The sequence below is a fragment of the Salmo salar genome, chromosome 07, assembly GCF_965601325.2.
Source record: "Salmo salar chromosome 07, fSalSal1, whole genome shotgun sequence".
NCBI lineage: Eukaryota > Metazoa > Chordata > Actinopteri > Salmoniformes > Salmonidae > Salmo > Salmo salar.
Genome location: NC_138297.1, coordinates 55,755,208 through 55,774,820, shown reverse-complemented (window position 1 = coordinate 55,774,820; position 19,613 = coordinate 55,755,208). Strand labels below are relative to the sequence as shown.

At 45.3% G+C, this 19,613-nt stretch overlaps 1 protein-coding gene across 1 annotated transcript; it reads right to left on the bottom strand.

The window, feature by feature from the left end:
• Positions 1 to 34: 34 nt before the first annotated feature.
• LOC106609041 (SCY1-like protein 2) lies at positions 35 to 19,505 on the bottom strand. Its single transcript, XM_014207383.2, has 18 exons — positions 19,347 to 19,505; positions 17,310 to 17,511; positions 16,941 to 17,098; positions 15,029 to 15,173; positions 13,458 to 13,607; positions 12,859 to 13,080; positions 10,647 to 10,763; positions 10,221 to 10,346; positions 9,767 to 9,943; positions 9,197 to 9,319; positions 8,448 to 8,561; positions 8,103 to 8,235; positions 7,329 to 7,447; positions 7,093 to 7,193; positions 3,981 to 4,053; positions 3,704 to 3,793; positions 3,283 to 3,402; positions 35 to 3,085 (listed from the first exon to the last, which is right to left on the bottom strand). Exons 2-18 carry the CDS (start codon positions 17,484 to 17,486, stop codon positions 2,471 to 2,473), a joined length of 2,760 nt encoding a protein of 919 aa, XP_014062858.1. The 5' UTR covers positions 17,487 to 17,511; positions 19,347 to 19,505; the 3' UTR covers positions 35 to 2,470.
• Between the last annotated feature and the right edge of the window lie 108 nt (positions 19,506 to 19,613).

Below are 19,613 nucleotides of genomic sequence, written 5' to 3'. Positions count from 1 at the left end.
TCTCTGGCTCAGACGCAAATACACAGACATCATAGAGAATATTAGATTGTGTATTTTCATATATTATGTACAGATTTTCACTGAACCACCTCAGACAACACCACACAGTACATAGTTCATAGAGGCCACACGACACATACGACAGCAGTAGTATACAAAGGATCAGAACTCTTGTAGAAGAATAGGCTTTCGTTTTTTTGTCCTCGCGTCCAAACGCACGAGTCACGATGACAGGAAATGCAATCCAGTTCTCGCCCTCAAAAAGGCTTCCGTCGTCATAGTTACAATTACATGAACATTGCGGCTACCTTCCGTGAAAGATGGACATCAGAGAGGTCTTTGCCCAATCAGGACAGACCTCCATCACTTGTGTCCAATAGAAAGAGGTTTACAACTCAGAAGGACCACCTTTTTTGTTATACACTGGCCCATGACATTATCATTGTGCCAACTCAGTGACAGCTCACCTAGTCACGGTTTACAGTAGGCATACTTTTGTTTTTTAAGATCCAACAAAGACCTGTGAATATAAATGAGCATGTGTTCAGTTAACTAAACAAAACCTACATCCCCTACATCCCCCGGTCTGCAAACAGCATTCAGTGAGGATTCACACAAGGGGGTTGGTCTCAAAAGTCTACAATGGCGTCCTTTTCTCATCTCCTTCCTTCACCTGCACTAGTCTGCAACAGGTTGATAGGTGAGATGACACTCTCCTGTCCCATTTGGCCCATAGGGCTTTCACCTATCCTGGGATTTCAGATCAGTGCAGATGAAGGGAAGGAGATAGGCAAAGGGGACGAGGAAAGGAGACTACTTTTGACTATCGAGATGCAGTCCCAGACTTAGTTCCACCGCCAAGGATTATTACTGCACACAGCGCTCCTCTAAGGCCTTTCATTCATCATCACAAGAGCACAACAATCCAAGGGCCCCTTTAAGAGCACTCCCATTTTAAATAGATGTATTTATCTACAATTTAGGACAGGTCCCCTTTAATGAAAAAGTGCTCAACTCATAATATATATATAAAAACTACATTTGATATGTCCAACAATTAACTTAAAAATGCATGGACTGCTTGCTTTGTTGAAAGCAGCCTGGTTTGATGCGTGGAATAAGTCATTACTAAATTCACAACATTTCAACAGGATCACAATCGTTTGTGGTGTCCCAGCTTGGTCAGGTCAGTAACATGATGGAAGGGAACACATTGATGAAGTCAGAGGGGGTATTACAAAACAGGAACACACAGGGCTAAAGTTACCAGACACCGGGCAAACTAACTCAATGAATGATGATTGTGCTGACATTTCAATATGCACCCATTTGTGTATACTACTTCACATTCATTCACAATTCCCAGTATATATATCGACCAATCACTCACTTACAGCAAACCATTCAGTACATATGCAGGTGAGTTACTTCAATTAAGAAGGTAGACATATGTAACAGTCACCCTCACAGCACACACAGGATTCTGTGTGGATAACAATCCCTCACCAGACTTCTAACCTAAACACAATCAACCCCTCCCTTTTCAAACTGTTCGTTGGATTTCTGCTCAGAAAATAACATTTTCTTTAGGTCTAGATGTAGAGACTGCAGAAGTGCTAGTAATATTTCACCGCACCCACTATAACATCTGCTAAACTGTGTACGCAACCAATAAACTTCGATTAGATTTTCACTTCCATCCAGTTTCATTTGGATTCATTTATACTGTAATAATCTTGACACTTATGACATCACTGTTGAATCCTTATTCATCATCTCCTTCTAGGCAGAGAACAGAAAGCATAGGTACTAAAAATCTCAAAATGGAGTGGGGTGTTACTGCGGAGACCGTTTCCATGGAGACTTGGCCTTTCCGCCCGTGCGGTTTAGCCGGCGATTCTACAGCTCTTCTGGATTGTCGTCCTCAAAGCAACAGGACCCCTAAAAAGAACCACGTTGATATGATATAGCAGGCTGCTGAGGTGGGCAGCATGAATAACGTGTTAGCACTGGGCTAAAAAGGAATGGACTGAGAAAGACTGGTCTCCATGCCACTGCTCATCCTAGCACATAGAACAGGGATTATGGAGAAGATATGCATTCTAGAATAAACCTTTCACCCCAACGTGTCTCAGGTAAGAAACCATATGAAACCCCCACAAACATTACTGAGAGCAGAACACAATGTGAGTCTTTTTCCCTCTCTCTCTCTAGTCAAGAAGGTTTGGAATCCGCGTGCAGATTGAAAAGCTGAGTCTTCAGTGTTCAGTTCGATGGGAGCTTAGAAGAACCACACTGCAACCCAAACCACAGAAGATTAAAATACAAATGGCAACAAATATCAAGTGGATTTCATCATCATTTTCACAGTCGGTCCAAAAAGTGGATTTTTCTTTCTTCTTGTTTGCAGTTCAAAAGTCCAACTCCCCTTTCATCAGTCTGTCGTCATTAAAAGAGGGGAAAGTTGTTTTCAGCCAAATAGGTCTTTCAGGTCGTTGTTGACGGACGAACTGTGTCTGAGCCCACCACCCGCGTTCATTCCGGGAGCGGCTGTGGGCTGAGAGAAGTTCTGCGGGCTGAAGAAAGGGTTGGCCTGCATCCCGAACCCGCTGGTCCCCCCTCCCATGGCTAATGGCGCGCCCTGCATTGGGGCAGTCTGACTGGGCTGGGCTGAACCAAACTGATTAAGCCAGGGGGTGGCGGTGGTCCCAGGGGTGGGCTTGGGAGGAGCCATTTGGTTGAGGCTGACTTTGGGCTTGTTGGAAGTGAACAAGGAGTCCAAGGCAGACATATCAGGGGTGTTGGTGCTCCCCTGGTTGTGGGTCAGGGCACCAAAGTTAGGGGTGCTGGTGGTGGTGGCCATCCCTCCGTAGAGGCCGGGGCCTGGGGGCCGCATGCCCAGCCCACCTGTCTGGAAGCCCATGGTTGGGTTGTAGCCGTTGCTGACCATAGAGCCCATGGGAGTGGTGGAGGGGTAGGCTGAGATGGTGCTCCCCTGGATGAGGCCTGGTCTGGGGGGAGAGGTGAGGGACAGGCTGCCCAGGGATGTCATATTGTTCAGCAGGCAGCTGGTCAGGTCCTTGGCCTGCCAAACACATCAGGTCATCATCTCAATGACAAATAGGTGGCAGGTTTGAAGTGGGAACTAAAGTAGATTACGTCACTCTAAACATCAAACTAATAAATCATACAGATATATTGTGATTGTTCTATATGAGAAGTTCAAAACGTGTAACCATGGATGGCTACATTTTCACGTGAGTATGTGTGTATCTCTACTACCTGGGTAGAAGGAGTAGCTGGTTTGATACTCTGGGGGGCTAGTGCTGGCTGGTTTCTTAGTTTGGCTGCCTGTTCCTGCTCCTTGGCTAACCGCTGCTTCTCCTCCAGAGTCAGAGACATCTATAGAGAGAGAGGGAGAGAGAGAGAGAGAGAGAGAGAGAGAGGAGGAGATCGAGAGAGAGAGAGGGGGGGGGGGGGGAAAGAACAGAAAACATGAATAATAACTCCTTATCCCTGAAATATACACTAGCAGCTATACAAGGTTAGGATAGATAAGATGGGTTTGGTAACGTTCAATCACAAAAAGAGAGTCAAACAGAACATGCACCACCCAAGCTAATTTAACAGGAACGTTAACAGACTTCCAGTGCAATACGTTTGCTCCAGTCTGTGCCTACTGAATAAGATCCAGAGTACGTACTCTGTTGAGTTGGGGAGCTGATGCCGAGTTTCCGTTCGCTTTCCCATTAACCCCTGCACTCCCAGAACTCCCTCCAAAGACATCATCAATCTGGAAAAAGACAATGGTTTCAATAAGCCATAACACTAACCCATGCCAACATGCATTTTTATTATACAGTTGGCCTTATAAGTGTATGAAATTACATACATCAAGCCTTTATTAAATCAATCCTTCATGCATTTGCCTCATCTGGGCAATCGCCTCTCCCCTCGTTGTCAAGGAAATGACCTCTCACCTGGTTGCCAGGGCTGGGGGTGCGCTTCGTCTCTTCCGATTGGTTGGTCTGACTGGTATTAATAGTCATACTCCTGAGGACAGACAGAATAGTTCAAACTATTTCATTCAGGGGAATTTGGTTCGCACAAACATAATCAAACAATACTCAACCCTCATCTTTCTAATCAGATTCTGAACATTAACTTGCATCACATCTTTCCTGAGTCATTGTTGACTAATAAAAGGAGAAGCAGGAAGATAGTAAATACAGAAACAACAGAAGTCTAAAACATTATAAAGTGTGTAGTGCCCTGTGAGTGTGCATAGAGAATAAAATACAAATGTCTGACCATCTCTATGCACACTCACAGGACTCTACACCCTAGCCACACTGACACTCCAACACACATACACAAACCTATACATATCTACCTCTATCGACCCAGTATCCCTACTGGAACTGACCCTGTATATAGTAACCTTACCCCTATACATATCTACCTCTATAGATCCAGTATCCCTACTGGAACTGAACCTGTATATAGTAACCTTACCCCTATACATATCTACCTCTATAGATCCAGTATCCCTACTGGAACTGACCCTGTATATAGTAACCTTACCCCTATACATATCTACCTCTATAGATCCAGTATCCCTACTGGAACTGACCCTGTATATAGTAACCTTACCCCTATACATATCTACCTCTATAGATCCAGTATCCCTACTGGAACTGAACCTGTATATAGTAACCTTACCCCTATACATATCTACCTCTATAGATCCAGTATCCCTACTGGAACTGAACCTGTATATAGTAACCTTACCCCTATACATATCTACCTCTATAGATCCAGTATCCCTACTGGAACTGAACCTGTATATAGTAACCTTACCCCTATACATATCTACCTCTATAGATCCAGTATCCCTACTGGAACTGAACCTGTATATAGTAACCTTACCCCTATACATATCTACCTCTATAGATCCAGTATCCCTACTGGAACTGACCCTGTATATAGTAACCTTACCCCTATACATATCTACCTCTATAGATCCAGTATCCCTACTGGAACTGAACCTGTATATAGTAACCTTACCCCTATACATATCTACCTCTATAGATCCAGTATCCCTACTGGAACTGACCCTGTATATAGTAACCTTACCCCTATACATATCTACCTCTATAGATCCAGTATCCCTACTGGAACTGACCCTGTATATAGTAACCTTACCCCTATACATATCTACCTCTATAGATCCAGTATCCCTACTGGAACTGAACCTGTATATAGTAACCTTACCTCTATACATATCTACCTCTATAGATCCAGTATCCCTACTGGAACTGACCCTGTATATAGTAACCTTACCCCTATACATATCTACCTCTATAGATCCAGTATCCCTACTGGAACTGAACCTGTATATAGTAACCTTACCCCTATACATATCTACCTCTATAGATCCAGTATCCCTACTGGAACTGAACCTGTATATAGTAACCTTACCCCTATACATATCTACCTCTATAGATCCAGTATCCCTACTGGAACTGACCCTGTATATAGTAACCTTACCCCTATACATATCTACCTCTATAGATCCAGTATCCCTACTGGAACTGACCCTGTATATAGTAACCTTACGCCTATACATATCTACCTCTATAGATCCAGTATCCCTACTGGAACTGAACCTGTATATAGTAACCTTACCCCTATACATATCTAACTCTATAGATCCAGTATCCCTACTGGAACTGAACCTGTATATAGTAACCTTACCCCTATACATATCTACCTCTATAGATCCAGTATCCCTACTGGAACTGACCCTGTATATAGTAACCTTACCCCTATACATATCTACCTCTATAGATCCAGTATCCCTACTGGAACTGACCCTGTATATAGTAACCTTACCCCTATACATATCTACCTCTATAGATCCAGTATCCCTACTGGAACTGAACCTGTATATAGTAACCTTACCCCTATACATATCTACCTCTATAGATCCAGTATCCCTACTGGAACTGACCCTGTATATAGTAACCTTACCCCTATACATATCTACCTCTATAGATCCAGTATCCCTACTGGAACTGAACCTGTATATAGTAACCTTACCTCTATACATATCTACCTCTATAGATCCAGTATCCCTACTGGAACTGAACCTGTATATAGTAACCTTACCTCTATACATATCTACCTCTATAGATCCAGTATCCCTACTGGAACTGACCCTGTATATAGTAACCTTACCCCTATACATATCTACCTCTATAGATCCAGTATCCCTACTGGAACTGACCCTGTATATAGTAACCTTACCCCTATACATATCTACCTCTATAGATCCAGTATCCCTACTGGAACTGAACCTGTATATAGTAACCTTACCCCTATACATATCTACCTCTATAGATCCAGTATCCCTACTGGAACTGAACCTGTATATAGTAACCTTACCTCTATACATATCTACCTCTATAGATCCAGTATCCCTACTGGAACTGAACCTGTATATAGTAACCTTACCCCTATACATATCTACCTCTATAGATCCAGTATCCCTACTGGAACTGACCCTGTATATAGTAACCTTACCCCTATACATATCTACCTCTATAGATCCAGTATCCCTACTGGAACTGAACCTGTATATAGTAACCTTACCTCTATACATATCTACCTCTATAGATCCAGTATCCCTACTGGAACTGACCCTGTATATAGTAACCTTACCCCTATACATATCTACCTCTATAGATCCAGTATCCCTACTGGAACTGACCCTGTATATAGTAACCTTACCCCTATACATATCTACCTCTATAGATCCAGTATCCCTACTGGAACTGACCCTGTATATAGTACGCATACTTACTTTATTGTGTTGTTCTTATTTTTTATATCTCATGCGTTTTTGTTCTACCTTGTTGTTTTTTGTAAAACATTGTTATGGATTCATCATCATTGTTTTTTAGTCAAACATTGTTATTGATTACTGCATTGTTGGGGTTAGAGCTGCAAGAAAGACATGTCACTGTACTGGCGCGCGTGACATTACAACGTCAGAGGAAGACAGGAGGGAGAGAATGATTTGACTGATACCTCTGTTGTTCCTGCATGCTGTGTAGCTGCTCCAGTTTGGTCTTGTGTTCTGTCTCCATACGAGTCAGCATGTCTTTGATCACAGCCATGAAGGAGTTAAACTGAAACACACAGAGAGAGGGTGGGAATACAACCTATATGTGTGTGTGTGTGTGTGTGTGTGTGTGTGTGTGTGTGTGTGTGTGTGTGTGTGTGTGTGTGTGTGTGTGTGTGTGTGTGTGTGGGCATCTACCTACCTGGTTGAGGTTGAGGTTGTTGTCTATACTGAGCGAGACTAGGTGAGGCAGACTCTTGGCGGCTAGGTGCTCTTTGGGGATGCCCAGTTTCTTATGGGAGAAGGTACACTTGTAGATCCCTATGGGAGGAAACAAACATTCCACAATAGATCAGAACCACAACGCAGCAATACTGTTAAAGCGATAGATCATGTTTTTAAGTGTTAGCCTATTTCAATTTGTCATTTCATCCGAGGTGAGTTGTTGACTCATTTCATCCGAGGTGAGTTGTTGACTCATTTCATCCGAGGTGAGTTGTTGACTCATTTCATCCGAGGTGAGGAGTTGACTCATTTCATCCGAGGTGAGGAGTTGACTCATTTCATCCGAGGTGAGGAGTTGACTCATTTCATCCGAGGTGAGGAGTTGACTCATTTCATCCGAGGTGAGTTGTTGACTCATTTCATCCGAGGTGAGTTGTTGACTCATTTCATCCGAGGTGAGGAGTTGACTCATTTCATCCGAGGTGAGGAGTTGACTCATTTCATCCGAGGTGAGGAGTTGACTCATTTCATTCGAGGTGAGTTGTTGACTCATTTCATTCGAGGTGAGTTGTTGACTCATTTCATCCTAGGTGAGTTGATTAATTTTATCCTAGGAGATTCTAAAATGAGATCGAACTGTTCAACAGTACTAATAATTTTTCTGTTGAGATTTCCTTAGTTTGCTTTTTTTTTTTCAAACAGTCCCTAGGACTATCATCTAGATTCTAAGACGTTCTAGATGTTCTGTTACCTAGAACCCCCATGAGTACGGCTGGTTCTCTGGAGGGGATCTGTTGCAGGAAGGGAAGGATCTCGTCAATGACGTACCATTTGTCCAGGTACTCCAGAATCTTCCCCAGGCACACCAGAGAGTTCACCCTCACCTACACACACAGGTCAAACATACGCACACACAATCAGAATATTTCTGTCACCTGTCAATCAATGGTCAGTCAAAAACAACCGTGTGCATTTGATCGAGAGAGAGAGAGAGAGAGTGAGGAGAGAGAGAGAGAGAGAGAGAGAGAGAGAGAGAGACCGACAGAGAAGGACAGACAAAGAAAGAGAGAGCGTCAAATGAAAGCGAGAGACTGACTGCAAGTGAGGAGGTCTGTAGACAGGCAGACTTGATGCGGGGGATGAGTGCGTTCTTCATGGAGGGATACTCAATCAGGTTGGCGAAGGTAGGGATTATGTTCAAACACAGCTCCTGGGGGGGGCACACAAATATATGGCACAGCATTGCTGATGACTTAACGGCAGGGGTTTCCATAGAATCACATACAGCCTACAGCCTAGAACACTCGAATGGACATTGGGATCATAGCAACGGCAAAATATTGTCTGTCTTGGTCAAGCGTATTATAGAATCTCTATGGAGGTTCCCATGTGAGTTTTACAGAGTTGGTTGAATGTGCTGCTAACCACTGGTCCAGGGTCAGGTTTTTCTTATCCTCTCAATGGTTAGTTTAGGATTTGGGGTCAGGAAATGGGATTCTAGAGCTGTGGTTAGGGGCAACTTGTACCACAATCAGTGTTTAGACGTTAACGCTGCAGTTATCCTCCTACACTACATCACTGACTCATTTGGATAGGTAAATAGAGATGTCTGTCTTTTACAATGTACCGTACCTGGCCAACAAATTACACATTAAATCAAGGCGGTGTATTTTTAACGGGCAGAATATGTATGGCAACGGATGACAGTATGCTAATTTATACTTACCTTAAATCACACTCAAACTAAAACCTAACTAACCTCAATCCTAAACCTTATTTCATTAGTACTGCAGTTCTCTTTCTGCCGGTGGAATAAACACTTGATGATGTGCTTGTCCGTGGTACCTGTATCTGGATGGAGGGGGCCTCCAGGGCTCTGTAGACCATGGGCAGAACGCTGTTCTTAATGTCCTCCGGTGGGGTCTTGGTCAGCAGCAGGTCCATCTTTTGCAGGAAGATCAGCAGGATCTGACAGACACAGAGGGTTAAACGCAGTTCATCCAGGCTTAATGATGGGAGAGTGACAGATAAAAAGAGAGAGATGGGTAACTACCAGTGAAATGAAAGTAGGAATAAAGTGAGCTCTTCTTTTAAGCATTAGTGTCACACACACTTGACGCGCGCACACACACACACACACACACACACACACACACACACACACACACACACACACACACAGTCTTAGCAAAGACCACTCACCATATTGCTTGCCTGAAGGCGTGGAAAGGAGAAGAGAGAGAAACAGTATGATACATACAGCCCTGTCACCAGATAAAGCGTATAGCATCCTCTAGTCTGTTATCTAACCATGCCATCCCTGTAACACACATCAAGCAAACATAGAAGGTAGGCCTGGAAACTGGGTATGGGGATACACTGTGTGTCCTTTACATCCTATGTGTGTGTGTGTACCTGGACAGGCTCCTGCTGCTTGAACACAGGGCTGAGGTCCGGCAGGATGAGTCTGACGTACTCGTCCTTGGTACACTCCTCTGCGATCAGCAGCACGTTGGGCAGGACGAACGGCACCATGTCTGGGTTCAGGAACTCTGAGGTGAGGGCTGGGAGGATACGATACACCACCACTCTCTGGGGTGGAGAGGAAGAGACAGGACACAATGGGGTTAGGAATAGTGGCTGTAATCACAATCATTTGTATTAAGTCACCTTTGAGCACATATTTGCAGTTGAATATAGTAGACAAAACAAAACAAGACCAATCCCAATTTGACTGTATTATTAAAGACCACATTCCAAACTACCTGTCCACTGAGCATGAAGCATTCTACTGCAGGAATGTACAGCTAGGACACCAACATGAACTGTAAGAGCAACACACACACACACACACACAGTGAACACTAACCTTGGGTAGCTTGGGCAAGACCTTGGGCAGGTTTTTGTAGAACTGGGACTTCTGCAGGTTGTCCCTCTGGAAGAGGGAGTCAAAGTAGGCCAGCGTCACCGCCCCCACGTCATCAAAGAAGGGGATCTGAAGCACCCAGACACAGAGAAGGGATGATTCAACTGAGCTGGCTGGTATGTCATGAAGCAGGATCAATGACATCATCTTGCTTAAATCCTCTGACGTAACTTTTTAGGAAGACCATCTTGAAACGGGCCTTCAACCGACGACACATTAATTAATGAATCAGAAAATCTAAAAGAAAATCTAAATCTATTTATCGGTTAGCTGACTTAGTGAGCCTGTTTTAATATGTAAAAAGTCTTGTGTATCCTGTTGTATTAGTGACATAAGGTCATAGTTGGTGACACGGGGGGGTGATCTGACCTTGGTCATCTGGTCAGCGTCAGGCCGGACGTTGGGCGTGACACTCAGCAGCATCTTGACGTGCTCCCTCACCTCCTCAGGAATCTTATTCAACGTGGTGGGGCTCAGTCTGCTGAGCTATGGACAGACAGGGGGAGGGAGAGAGAGAGAGATCACAGTCTGCTGAGCTATGGACAGACAGGGGGAGGGAGAGAGAGAGAGATCACAGTCTGCTGAGCTATGGACAGACAGGGGGAGAGAGAGAGAGAGAGATCACACAGTCTGCTGAGCTATGGACAGACAGGGGGGAGGGAGAGAGAGAGATCACAGAGTCTGCTGAGCTATGGACAGACAGGGGGGAGAGAGAGAGAGAGAGAGAGATCACACAGTCTGCTGAGCTATGGACAGACAGGGGGAGAGAGAGAGAGAGAGAGAGAGAGAGATCACACAGTCTGCTGAGCTATGGACAGACAGGGGGAGGGAGAGAGAGAGATCACACAGTCTGCTGAGCTATGGACAGACAGGGGGGAGAGAGAGAGAGAGAGAGAGAGATCACACAGTCTGCTGAGCTATGGACAGACAGGGGGAGGGAGAGAGAGATCACACAGTCTGCTGAGCTATGGACAGACAGGGGGGAGAGAGAGAGAGATCACACAGTCTGCTGAGCTATGGACAGACAGGGGGGAGGGAGAGAGAGAGATCACACAGTCTGCTGAGCTATGGACAGACAGGGGGGAGAGAGAGAGAGAGAGATCACAGTCTGCTGAGCTATGGACAGACAGGGGGGAGAGAGAGAGAGATCACACAGTCTGCTGAGCTATGGACAGACAGGGGGGAGAGAGAGAGAGAGAGAGAGAGAGAGAGAGATCACACAGTCTGCTGAGCTATGGACAGACAGGGGGGAGAGAGAGAGAGAGAGAGATCACACAGTCTGCTGAGCTATGGACAGACAGGGGGAGGGAGAGAGAGATCACACAGTCTGCTGAGCTATGGACAGACAGGGGGGAGGGAGAGAGAGAGAGAGATCACACAGTCTGCTGAGCTATGGACAGACAGGGGGGAGGGAGAGAGAGAGATCACAGTCTGCTGAGCTATGGACAGACAGGGGGGAGAGAGAGAGAGAGAGAGAGATCACACAGTCTGCTGAGCTATGGACAGACAGGGGGAGAGAGAGAGAGAGAGAGAGAGAGAGATCACACAGTCTGCTGAGCTATGGACAGACAGGGGGAGGGAGAGAGAGAGATCACACAGTCTGCTGAGCTATGGACAGACAGGGGAGAGAGAGAGAGAGAGAGAGAGAGAGAGAGAGAGATCACACAGTCTGCTGAGCTATGGACAGACAGGGGGAGGGAGAGAGAGATCACACAGTCTGCTGAGCTATGGACAGACAGGGGGGAGAGAGAGAGAGATCACACAGTCTGCTGAGCTATGGACAGACAGGGGGGAGGGAGAGAGAGAGATCACACAGTCTGCTGAGCTATGGACAGACAGGGGGGAGAGAGAGAGAGAGAGATCACAGTCTGCTGAGCTATGGACAGACAGGGGGGAGAGAGAGAGAGATCACACAGTCTGCTGAGCTATGGACAGACAGGGGGGAGAGAGAGAGAGAGAGAGAGAGAGAGAGAGATCACACAGTCTGCTGAGCTATGGACAGACAGGGGGGAGAGAGAGAGAGAGAGATCACACAGTCTGCTGAGCTATGGACAGACAGGGGGAGGGAGAGAGAGATCACACAGTCTGCTGAGCTATGGACAGACAGGGGGGAGGGAGAGAGAGAGAGAGATCACACAGTCTGCTGAGCTATGGACAGACAGGGGGAGGGAGAGAGAGATCACAGTCTGCTGAGCTATGGACAGACATGGGGGAGAGAGAGAGAGAGAGAGAGAGAGAGAGAGAGAGATCACACAGTCTGCTGAGCTATGGACAGACATGGGGGAGAGAGAGAGAGAGATCTACTAATTCAAAAAGTATGGAATCAATGAAGCATTACAAATATTGCAGTACACATTGGCATTAATATCTCTGTCCTTTTCTCCCCAAAATGCTAAATAAGACGTGATGCATTCTACCTGAGGTCTGCTGCCTGAATGAGGTCCTTGGCTGCTGTCGCTCCAGAGAACTCCAACTTTATGAAGAGGACCAGCACTCACAACTTTGATGTAGATTTTTTTATTAGCAATCACGTGGACATGTTCTGGCCATCAGGCCTTCATCTCACTCCCCACCCCCTCACCTGGTCCAGCTGTCGGCTGAAGCTCTTGAAGATGTCGTGCTTGTTGACCTGGAACACGGGCTTGCCCTCGTTGAAGACGGCGTGCATCACCACGCCCAGCGAGTACATGTCCGAGGCGGCGTCGCAGCTCACTGACAGGATGTACTCGGGGGCCAGATACTCTGGGTTGGGCAGGCAGAGCGGCGGCAGGTTGGGCTCCCACTCCTTACAGGAATACTTGGGCTGAGGGGAGGAGGTGGAGACAGGTATGTAAGGATGTATACAGATACATACAGGTGCACACAGAGGAAGAGATACATACAGGTGCACACAGAGGAAGAGATACATACAGGTGCACACAGAGGAAGAGATACATACAGGTGCACACAGAGGAAGAGATACATACAGGTGCACACAGAGGAAGAGATACATACAGGTGCACACAGAGGAAGAGATACATACAGGTGCACACAGAGGAAGAGATACATACAGGTGCACACAGAGGAAGAGATACATACAGGTGCACACAGAGGAAGAGATACATACAGGTGCACACAGAGGAAGAGATACATACAGGTGCACACAGGCCCACACACAGGCAGATGCGCTGAGCGTCTCACCTCGGCATCGGAGGGGTTGGTGGAGGAGATGCTGAAGTCAAAGCCCATGATCTTCCAGGCTCCGCTCTTGTTGAGGATGACGTTCTCCAGACACAGGTTCCCATGGACCATCTTCACCCCGCTGTGGAGGAATGACAAGCCCTCCGAGATCTGAGGAAGGGAGGGAGATGTGAAGGAGGGGGAGAGAGAGGGAGGGAGAAGAGAGAGATGAGAGTAGTCACAGGGAGAGAACATAACAAAATAGAAAGAGAGTGAAAAAGACAAAGGAAAAGAAAGAGGCATGAAGCAGATAAAGATAGGAGAGGTAAGACAGTGAGCAGAGAAACAGAAAGACAATCTGTGATATTAACTAAAGACTTGGGGATCAGTAAAGTACAGTCTGATTACTTCATCTCATCTCACGTGTCCCAGGCATTTTAGAAGACGACAAAAAAAACATTCACGCCATAACACACACATTCAAGCTGTACTTGACGGAGGTTTTTTTTCCAACCCAGAACAATTATGTAGCATTGACATTTCACAGCATTCCTCCTTCAAGGGGCAACCTGCAGTTCAAACAATAAGAAAGCGCAACTCCGCCAATGTTTTGGTAAAAAGCCGAAGGGTGGGGCTGGAAAATGTTTACCACTCCCAAACGGAGCTATGGATGCAAGAACTGACCATCCATTACATCAACATTATAGTTTTAACCATGTTAAGGCTAGTGTTTGTTTACAATAACAAACAAATGAGTAAAACAAGGCCTCCCGGGTGGCTCAGTGGTCTAAGACACTGCATCGCAGTGCTAGCTGTGCCACCAGAGATTCTGGGTTCGAGCCCAGGCTCTGCCGCAGCCGGCCGCGACCGGGAGGCTCATGGGGCGACGCACAATTGGCCCAGCGTCGTCCGGGTTAGGGAGAGTTTGGCCGGCAGGAATTTCCTTGTCTCATCGCGCACGAGCAACTCCTGTGGCAGGCCGGGCGCAGTGCACGCTGACCAGGTCGCCAGGTGTACGGTGTTTCCTCAGACACATTGGTGCGGCTGGATTCCGGGTTGGATGTGCATTGTGTCAAGAAGCAGTGTGGCTTGGTTGGGTTGTGTTTCGGAGGACGCACGGCTCTTGACCTTCGCCTCTCCCGGGTCCATACGGGAGTTGCAGTGATGAGACAAGACTGTAACTACCAATTGGATACCACGACATTGGGGAGAAAATAAAAAATAGTAAAACAAGCTTTGGGTTCTGATGGGGTATGACAGTTGAACTAAGCTCATAAATTATATTCTTCAAGAATCAAATGGGTAGATATCGTTAATTTAAAAGTTAAGAAAATATATGTAGCAATCACAGATTGCCCCTTTAAATAGCTGTGTGACTTGGCAGGGGAGCACAATCTAACCAATTATCTCCAAAAAATATGCCTGGGACACAATTTAATAAACAGAAAGAGAGGTGTGGTTAGTTCAATTGGGTTTGAAACATACATCTGCCAAGCATTATACATAGCAACAAGACGTGTGTGTGTTCATTTCAGACTGTGTGTGTGTGTGTGTGTGTATGTGCACGATTGCATGTGTGTATTGGGTCTCACCTGCAACAGGCCATACTTGGTCTCCACGTCGTACAGCTTGTAGTCCTTGATGTCTGTGGGCACGGGGCTGGGCAGGTTGTCCCACTGACCCAGCACATTGGACAGACTGGCAAACACTGGCTCTGTACAGAACGCCAGGCAGTCCCTGAAGGAGGGAGGGAGAGAGGAAACAACAGTGTCAATTATTACAAACAAACAATGATGAAGAAAGAAGGAGTGTGTTAAAAATGACAGAGAAGAGAAGAGGAACAGTAAGATAAAGAACAAAAGAGACGGTGGATGGTGGTGAACTAGAGGAAGGATTGAGTAATAAAAAGGTAGAGAAAGAGGTAGTGTGTGTGTGTGAGAGAGCGAGAGAGAGAGAGAAAGAGGTAGTGTGGTGTGTGTGTGTGTGTGTGTGTGTGTGTGTGTGTGTGTGTGTGTGTGTGTGTGAGAGAGAGCAAGTGAGAGAGGTAGTGTGAGAGAGGTAGTGAGAGAGATACCAATTAGGATCTGGCTAAAAATACATGAATCAGTTATAGAACCCATTGCCCTATATGGTTGTGAGGTCTGGGGTCCGCTCACAAACCAAGAATTCACAAAATGGAACAAACACCAAATTTAGACTCTGCATGCAGAAATCTGAAAAAATATCCTCTGTGTACAACGTAAAACACCAAATAATGCATGCAGAGCAGAATTAGGCTGATACCCACTAATTATCAAAATCCAGAAAAGAGCTGTTCAATTCTACAACCACCTAAAAGGAAGCGATTCCTAAACCTTCCATAACAAAGCCATCACCTACAGAGAGATGAACCTGGAGAAGAGTCCCCTAAGGAAGCTGGTCCTGGGGCTCTGTTCACAAACACAAACAGACCCCATAGAGCCCCAGGACAGCAACACAATTAAACTCAACCAAATCATGAAAAAACTAAAAGATAAGAACTTGACACATTGGCAAGAATTAACAAAAAAACAGAGCAAACTAGAATGCTATTTGGCCCTAAACAGAGAGTACACAGTGGCAGAATACTTGACCACTTTGACTGACCCAGAATGTACAGACTCAGTGAGCATTCCAATAAAGCCCTTTGAATTGAAATAGAGTGAGAAAGAAAGAGAGAGAGACAGAGAGAGACAGAGAGAGAGAGAGACTGAGTGAGTACCTCTTGTTCCACTTCCTCTGGCAGGTGTATGTATTATTCAGTGCCAAGTCTGTAGAGCTAGGCCCAAAACTTCTCATCATATCTTGCTGCATGTGTGTATGCATCATCTGTCGTGTGTATTTATCAATTTTTTGCATGGGTGTGTATGCATGACTTCCTTGTGTGTATGCATGACGCGTGTGTGTGTGTGTGTGTGTGTTACATGTGTGTGTGTGTGTGTGTGTGTAAAGGCTCCTAGCAGAACTCAGCTAGGCGAAGTGAACATCTGTGCTCACATACTCCCTTAAAATACCCTCACTTGAAAAACTAGAAAAAAGTGGCAATATTACTGTTTGTCCCTCTTGAGACACCGTAGCAGCTAGTACACATCCTTAAAATAGTCTGAATTAATCTAAGATAACTCAAGAGGTCTGTAATTATAATTTTGACATTTTTGCAGATGAGGTCTTAGTCTCGCAATTTTACATCTAACCAAGATGTTTGGAGGAGTATTTCTGAAGTGAAAGAATTTGCATGAAAACGATTAGTCTGTCGTTGAATAACTACAAACACTTCATTGAAGAATCTCTACTGTTGACCAATCACAGACGAAGGGGCGTATACTTCAGCTACCAAACTTGGAGAAGCCTCAAGAAAAGAAAAGAAAAAAAATGGTGTGCTCGAACAGCCCCAAAAAAATCCCGCAGAACACCAAAACAAACAAAAATGTCACAAAATGTAGTCAGAATATACGCGGTTTGGACTGGGAAGCAGACTTAACCCACCTCGACTCCTCCAGTGGGTGCTGGACAGTGAGCAGACGAGGGTGACGCAGTCTGGTGAGCTGCTGCACACCTCTCTTCAGAGACTCAATGATCTGGTCCTTGTCAAACTTCTGATACTTATCCACCATCTTCTTATCAAACACAAACACAGCCACCTCCTGGAAGAACAAACAATAAAACAGGAATTACCTTCTGCATCAGGACACTGACAGTTTGTGTCAGTTGGAGATGGTAAAATGAGTCCCATCTATCCTTTGAACAAATTGTGGTAAACAAATGTGTAAGTTCTCAGGCTGCCCAAGGACTGGGTTGGGAGACATTGTTCTAGTTAAGTATAGAACGGTCCATGAAGCCCCCAGGCAGCCTCACCTGTTTGGTTGACTTCTTGGTTCCGTTGTAGATCCTCCAGCACATGCCGGGCCCGCCGCTGGCGATGTGGCGGCCCACCTCAAATTCCCGCGTCACCGGGTTGCCCATGACGGCGCTGGTCATGTCGGCCGTCACCTTGGTGACAGTGCTCTTGAGCTTGTTCAGCATGGACTCCATGGTGACTCAGCCTGACCTTTGACCCCTGGGGGGGAAGAGAGACAAAAAGGTCACAACTATACGGTATTCTGAAAAAAAGGCTGAACACACACACACACACCCCTTTAGTATGGGGGAAAAACGTAGTCTATTAGCAACACACATTGACAGCTTGCCACCGAGAGCAAAAATCACAAAATGTTGCACATTAAAGTGTCCTGTGATGGCTGTAGACAGAGCTATCGATGTCTCTGACGTGTACCACACACACACACAGTGGGCAAGTGCACTAGGCCCTGGACAAAAGTAGTGAACTATATAGGGAATAGGGTGCCATTTGGGACGCATGCTGGAGATGTGAGTTCGCATGCCAAACAGACTAGTGAGGAAGCCATTGACCCCATGTTTAATTATAAACCTTATTGAGTCACTGTCTGAAGCCCCTATCTGTCCTGTCGGTCTCCTGCAAGCAGGGCATAACGTCATTGCTCTCCTCAACACCTGGGTTTGGTGCTGATGTTGTTGCCAACAGCCATAATTCAGTCAGTGGACACTGCTGGACGTGGACAGAGCCAAGGGCTTTAATCTTGAGCAGGGAGAAAACCAACCGGCCCATAAAACCCATTACTTAATCAGCCTTTTCCCCACTGTGTGTGTGACTAACTTTCTGTCTCTCATTACTGCCTAATCCATCATGTCCCAAACACTGTGGAACATGCACTAGAAAAAAGCAATGATTCACACATCCGTCACCATAACAATGAACTGAAAATTCTGTCCTAAACTAAATGTGTGGACTAGGGCTACGCCACTGCTTATAACTAACTAGAATTTAAATATAACTACAAGAAATGTAAGACGTATCAAATAAATGATATCCAGGTCAGGGCTCCAGCTATGCATTTTGTTTTCTAACTTGCTATCTAAGTGGCTAGATGTCAAGATCAAGCTTCTTGGTTACAGCAGAGACATCCTGAATCAAGATTGATGTTGCCTAAAAAGTATCAAAGTCTACATCTGTCTGCTGTGAAAAGATTTACACAATACTATTCCTGAATGCAGTCGTGTCATTTCAATAAAAAGAGTATTTCAATTTCTAGAATCTCACCTTACTGTCCTATTAAGATCCTCACATTGATGACAGATATTGAAATAGAGCTGAATGAATGTATGAATTAGACCAAAATATATGTCTGCAAACTTGGAGACCTAGCTACTGTATATCATAAGCAAAATGCAATGCAATGTTGGAATATGATATATCCAAAGTATCTCTCTCTCTGGATATTGTATAAGTTAGGCTAAATTTAACACTCCACTTCAATATGGACCTTGTGATCATAAAATTGTTATCAATTTAACTACTTGTTACAATTGGTTGCATTTATTTCCCACTGGAAATGTGAATGTGCCAATCACAGCGACTTTCCCCTCGTCACCTCACCGTCTGTGTAGCTAACTAAGTAGCCAGATCACGTGACTCGGGTAGGGTTTCTGAAGCTGAACAAACACAAGCAGCTAGTTAACGTTACGCTGGCTTCTAGGATAGGCTATCCATACCAGTGAGTCTGCAGATGGCCAGTTCAGCAATTGCGGAAGGAACGCGGTTGTGTGACAGGGTTAGAGCTTGCTACACCATGTAGCTAGCTACGATTATCTTCCAGCTAGCTAACGTATTGGCGAAACCAATACCTGTCTTGTTTAACCGGTTTTTGTTAATGTGGCTACCCAGTTAGCTAGCCGCATAACCTGACATGGATAGATAGCTATCGCATAGCAGTAGGCTAGGTAGGAAGCTAGTTAAAGAGAGACGTCACTTTTGACGTTTGTTGAAATGCCGTGTTGCGTTTCTGGGTCCGAATCTAACTATATCATGCTTACCTGTGTCACGAAGGGAATGTCAGTGGTTTTATGATTCCAAGTACTGTTTAAATTGAAAAACAGTTGTCAGTGATGGCTGTGGTACACAGCCTCCATCTCTCCAGTCCAAATTTCTGGTTGACTTTGCTAAGCTAGCTTGCCACTTACTGTAAACGTCACTTCCGGCTACTCTATTAGATGTTTCCGTTCTGTTCATTTAGGAGCACCTTTCTCATGATTATACTAGACGGGCGATTATACCCTTCTGTATAGTGTTTGAATATTTCA

Coding starts and splice junctions, on each gene's coding strand:
- LOC106609041 (XM_014207383.2), bottom strand. CDS start 17,486: ATGGAGTCCATGCTGAACAAGCTCAAGAGCACTGTCACCAAGGTGACG. Junction 4,054..7,092: donor AGCATGCAGGAACAACAGAG/GTATCAGTCAAA, acceptor GTCTGTCCTCAG/GAGTATGACTATTAATACCA. Junction 3,794..3,980: donor CCCCCAGCCCTGGCAACCAG/GTGAGAGGTCAT, acceptor GTCTTTTTCCAG/ATTGATGATGTCTTTGGAGG.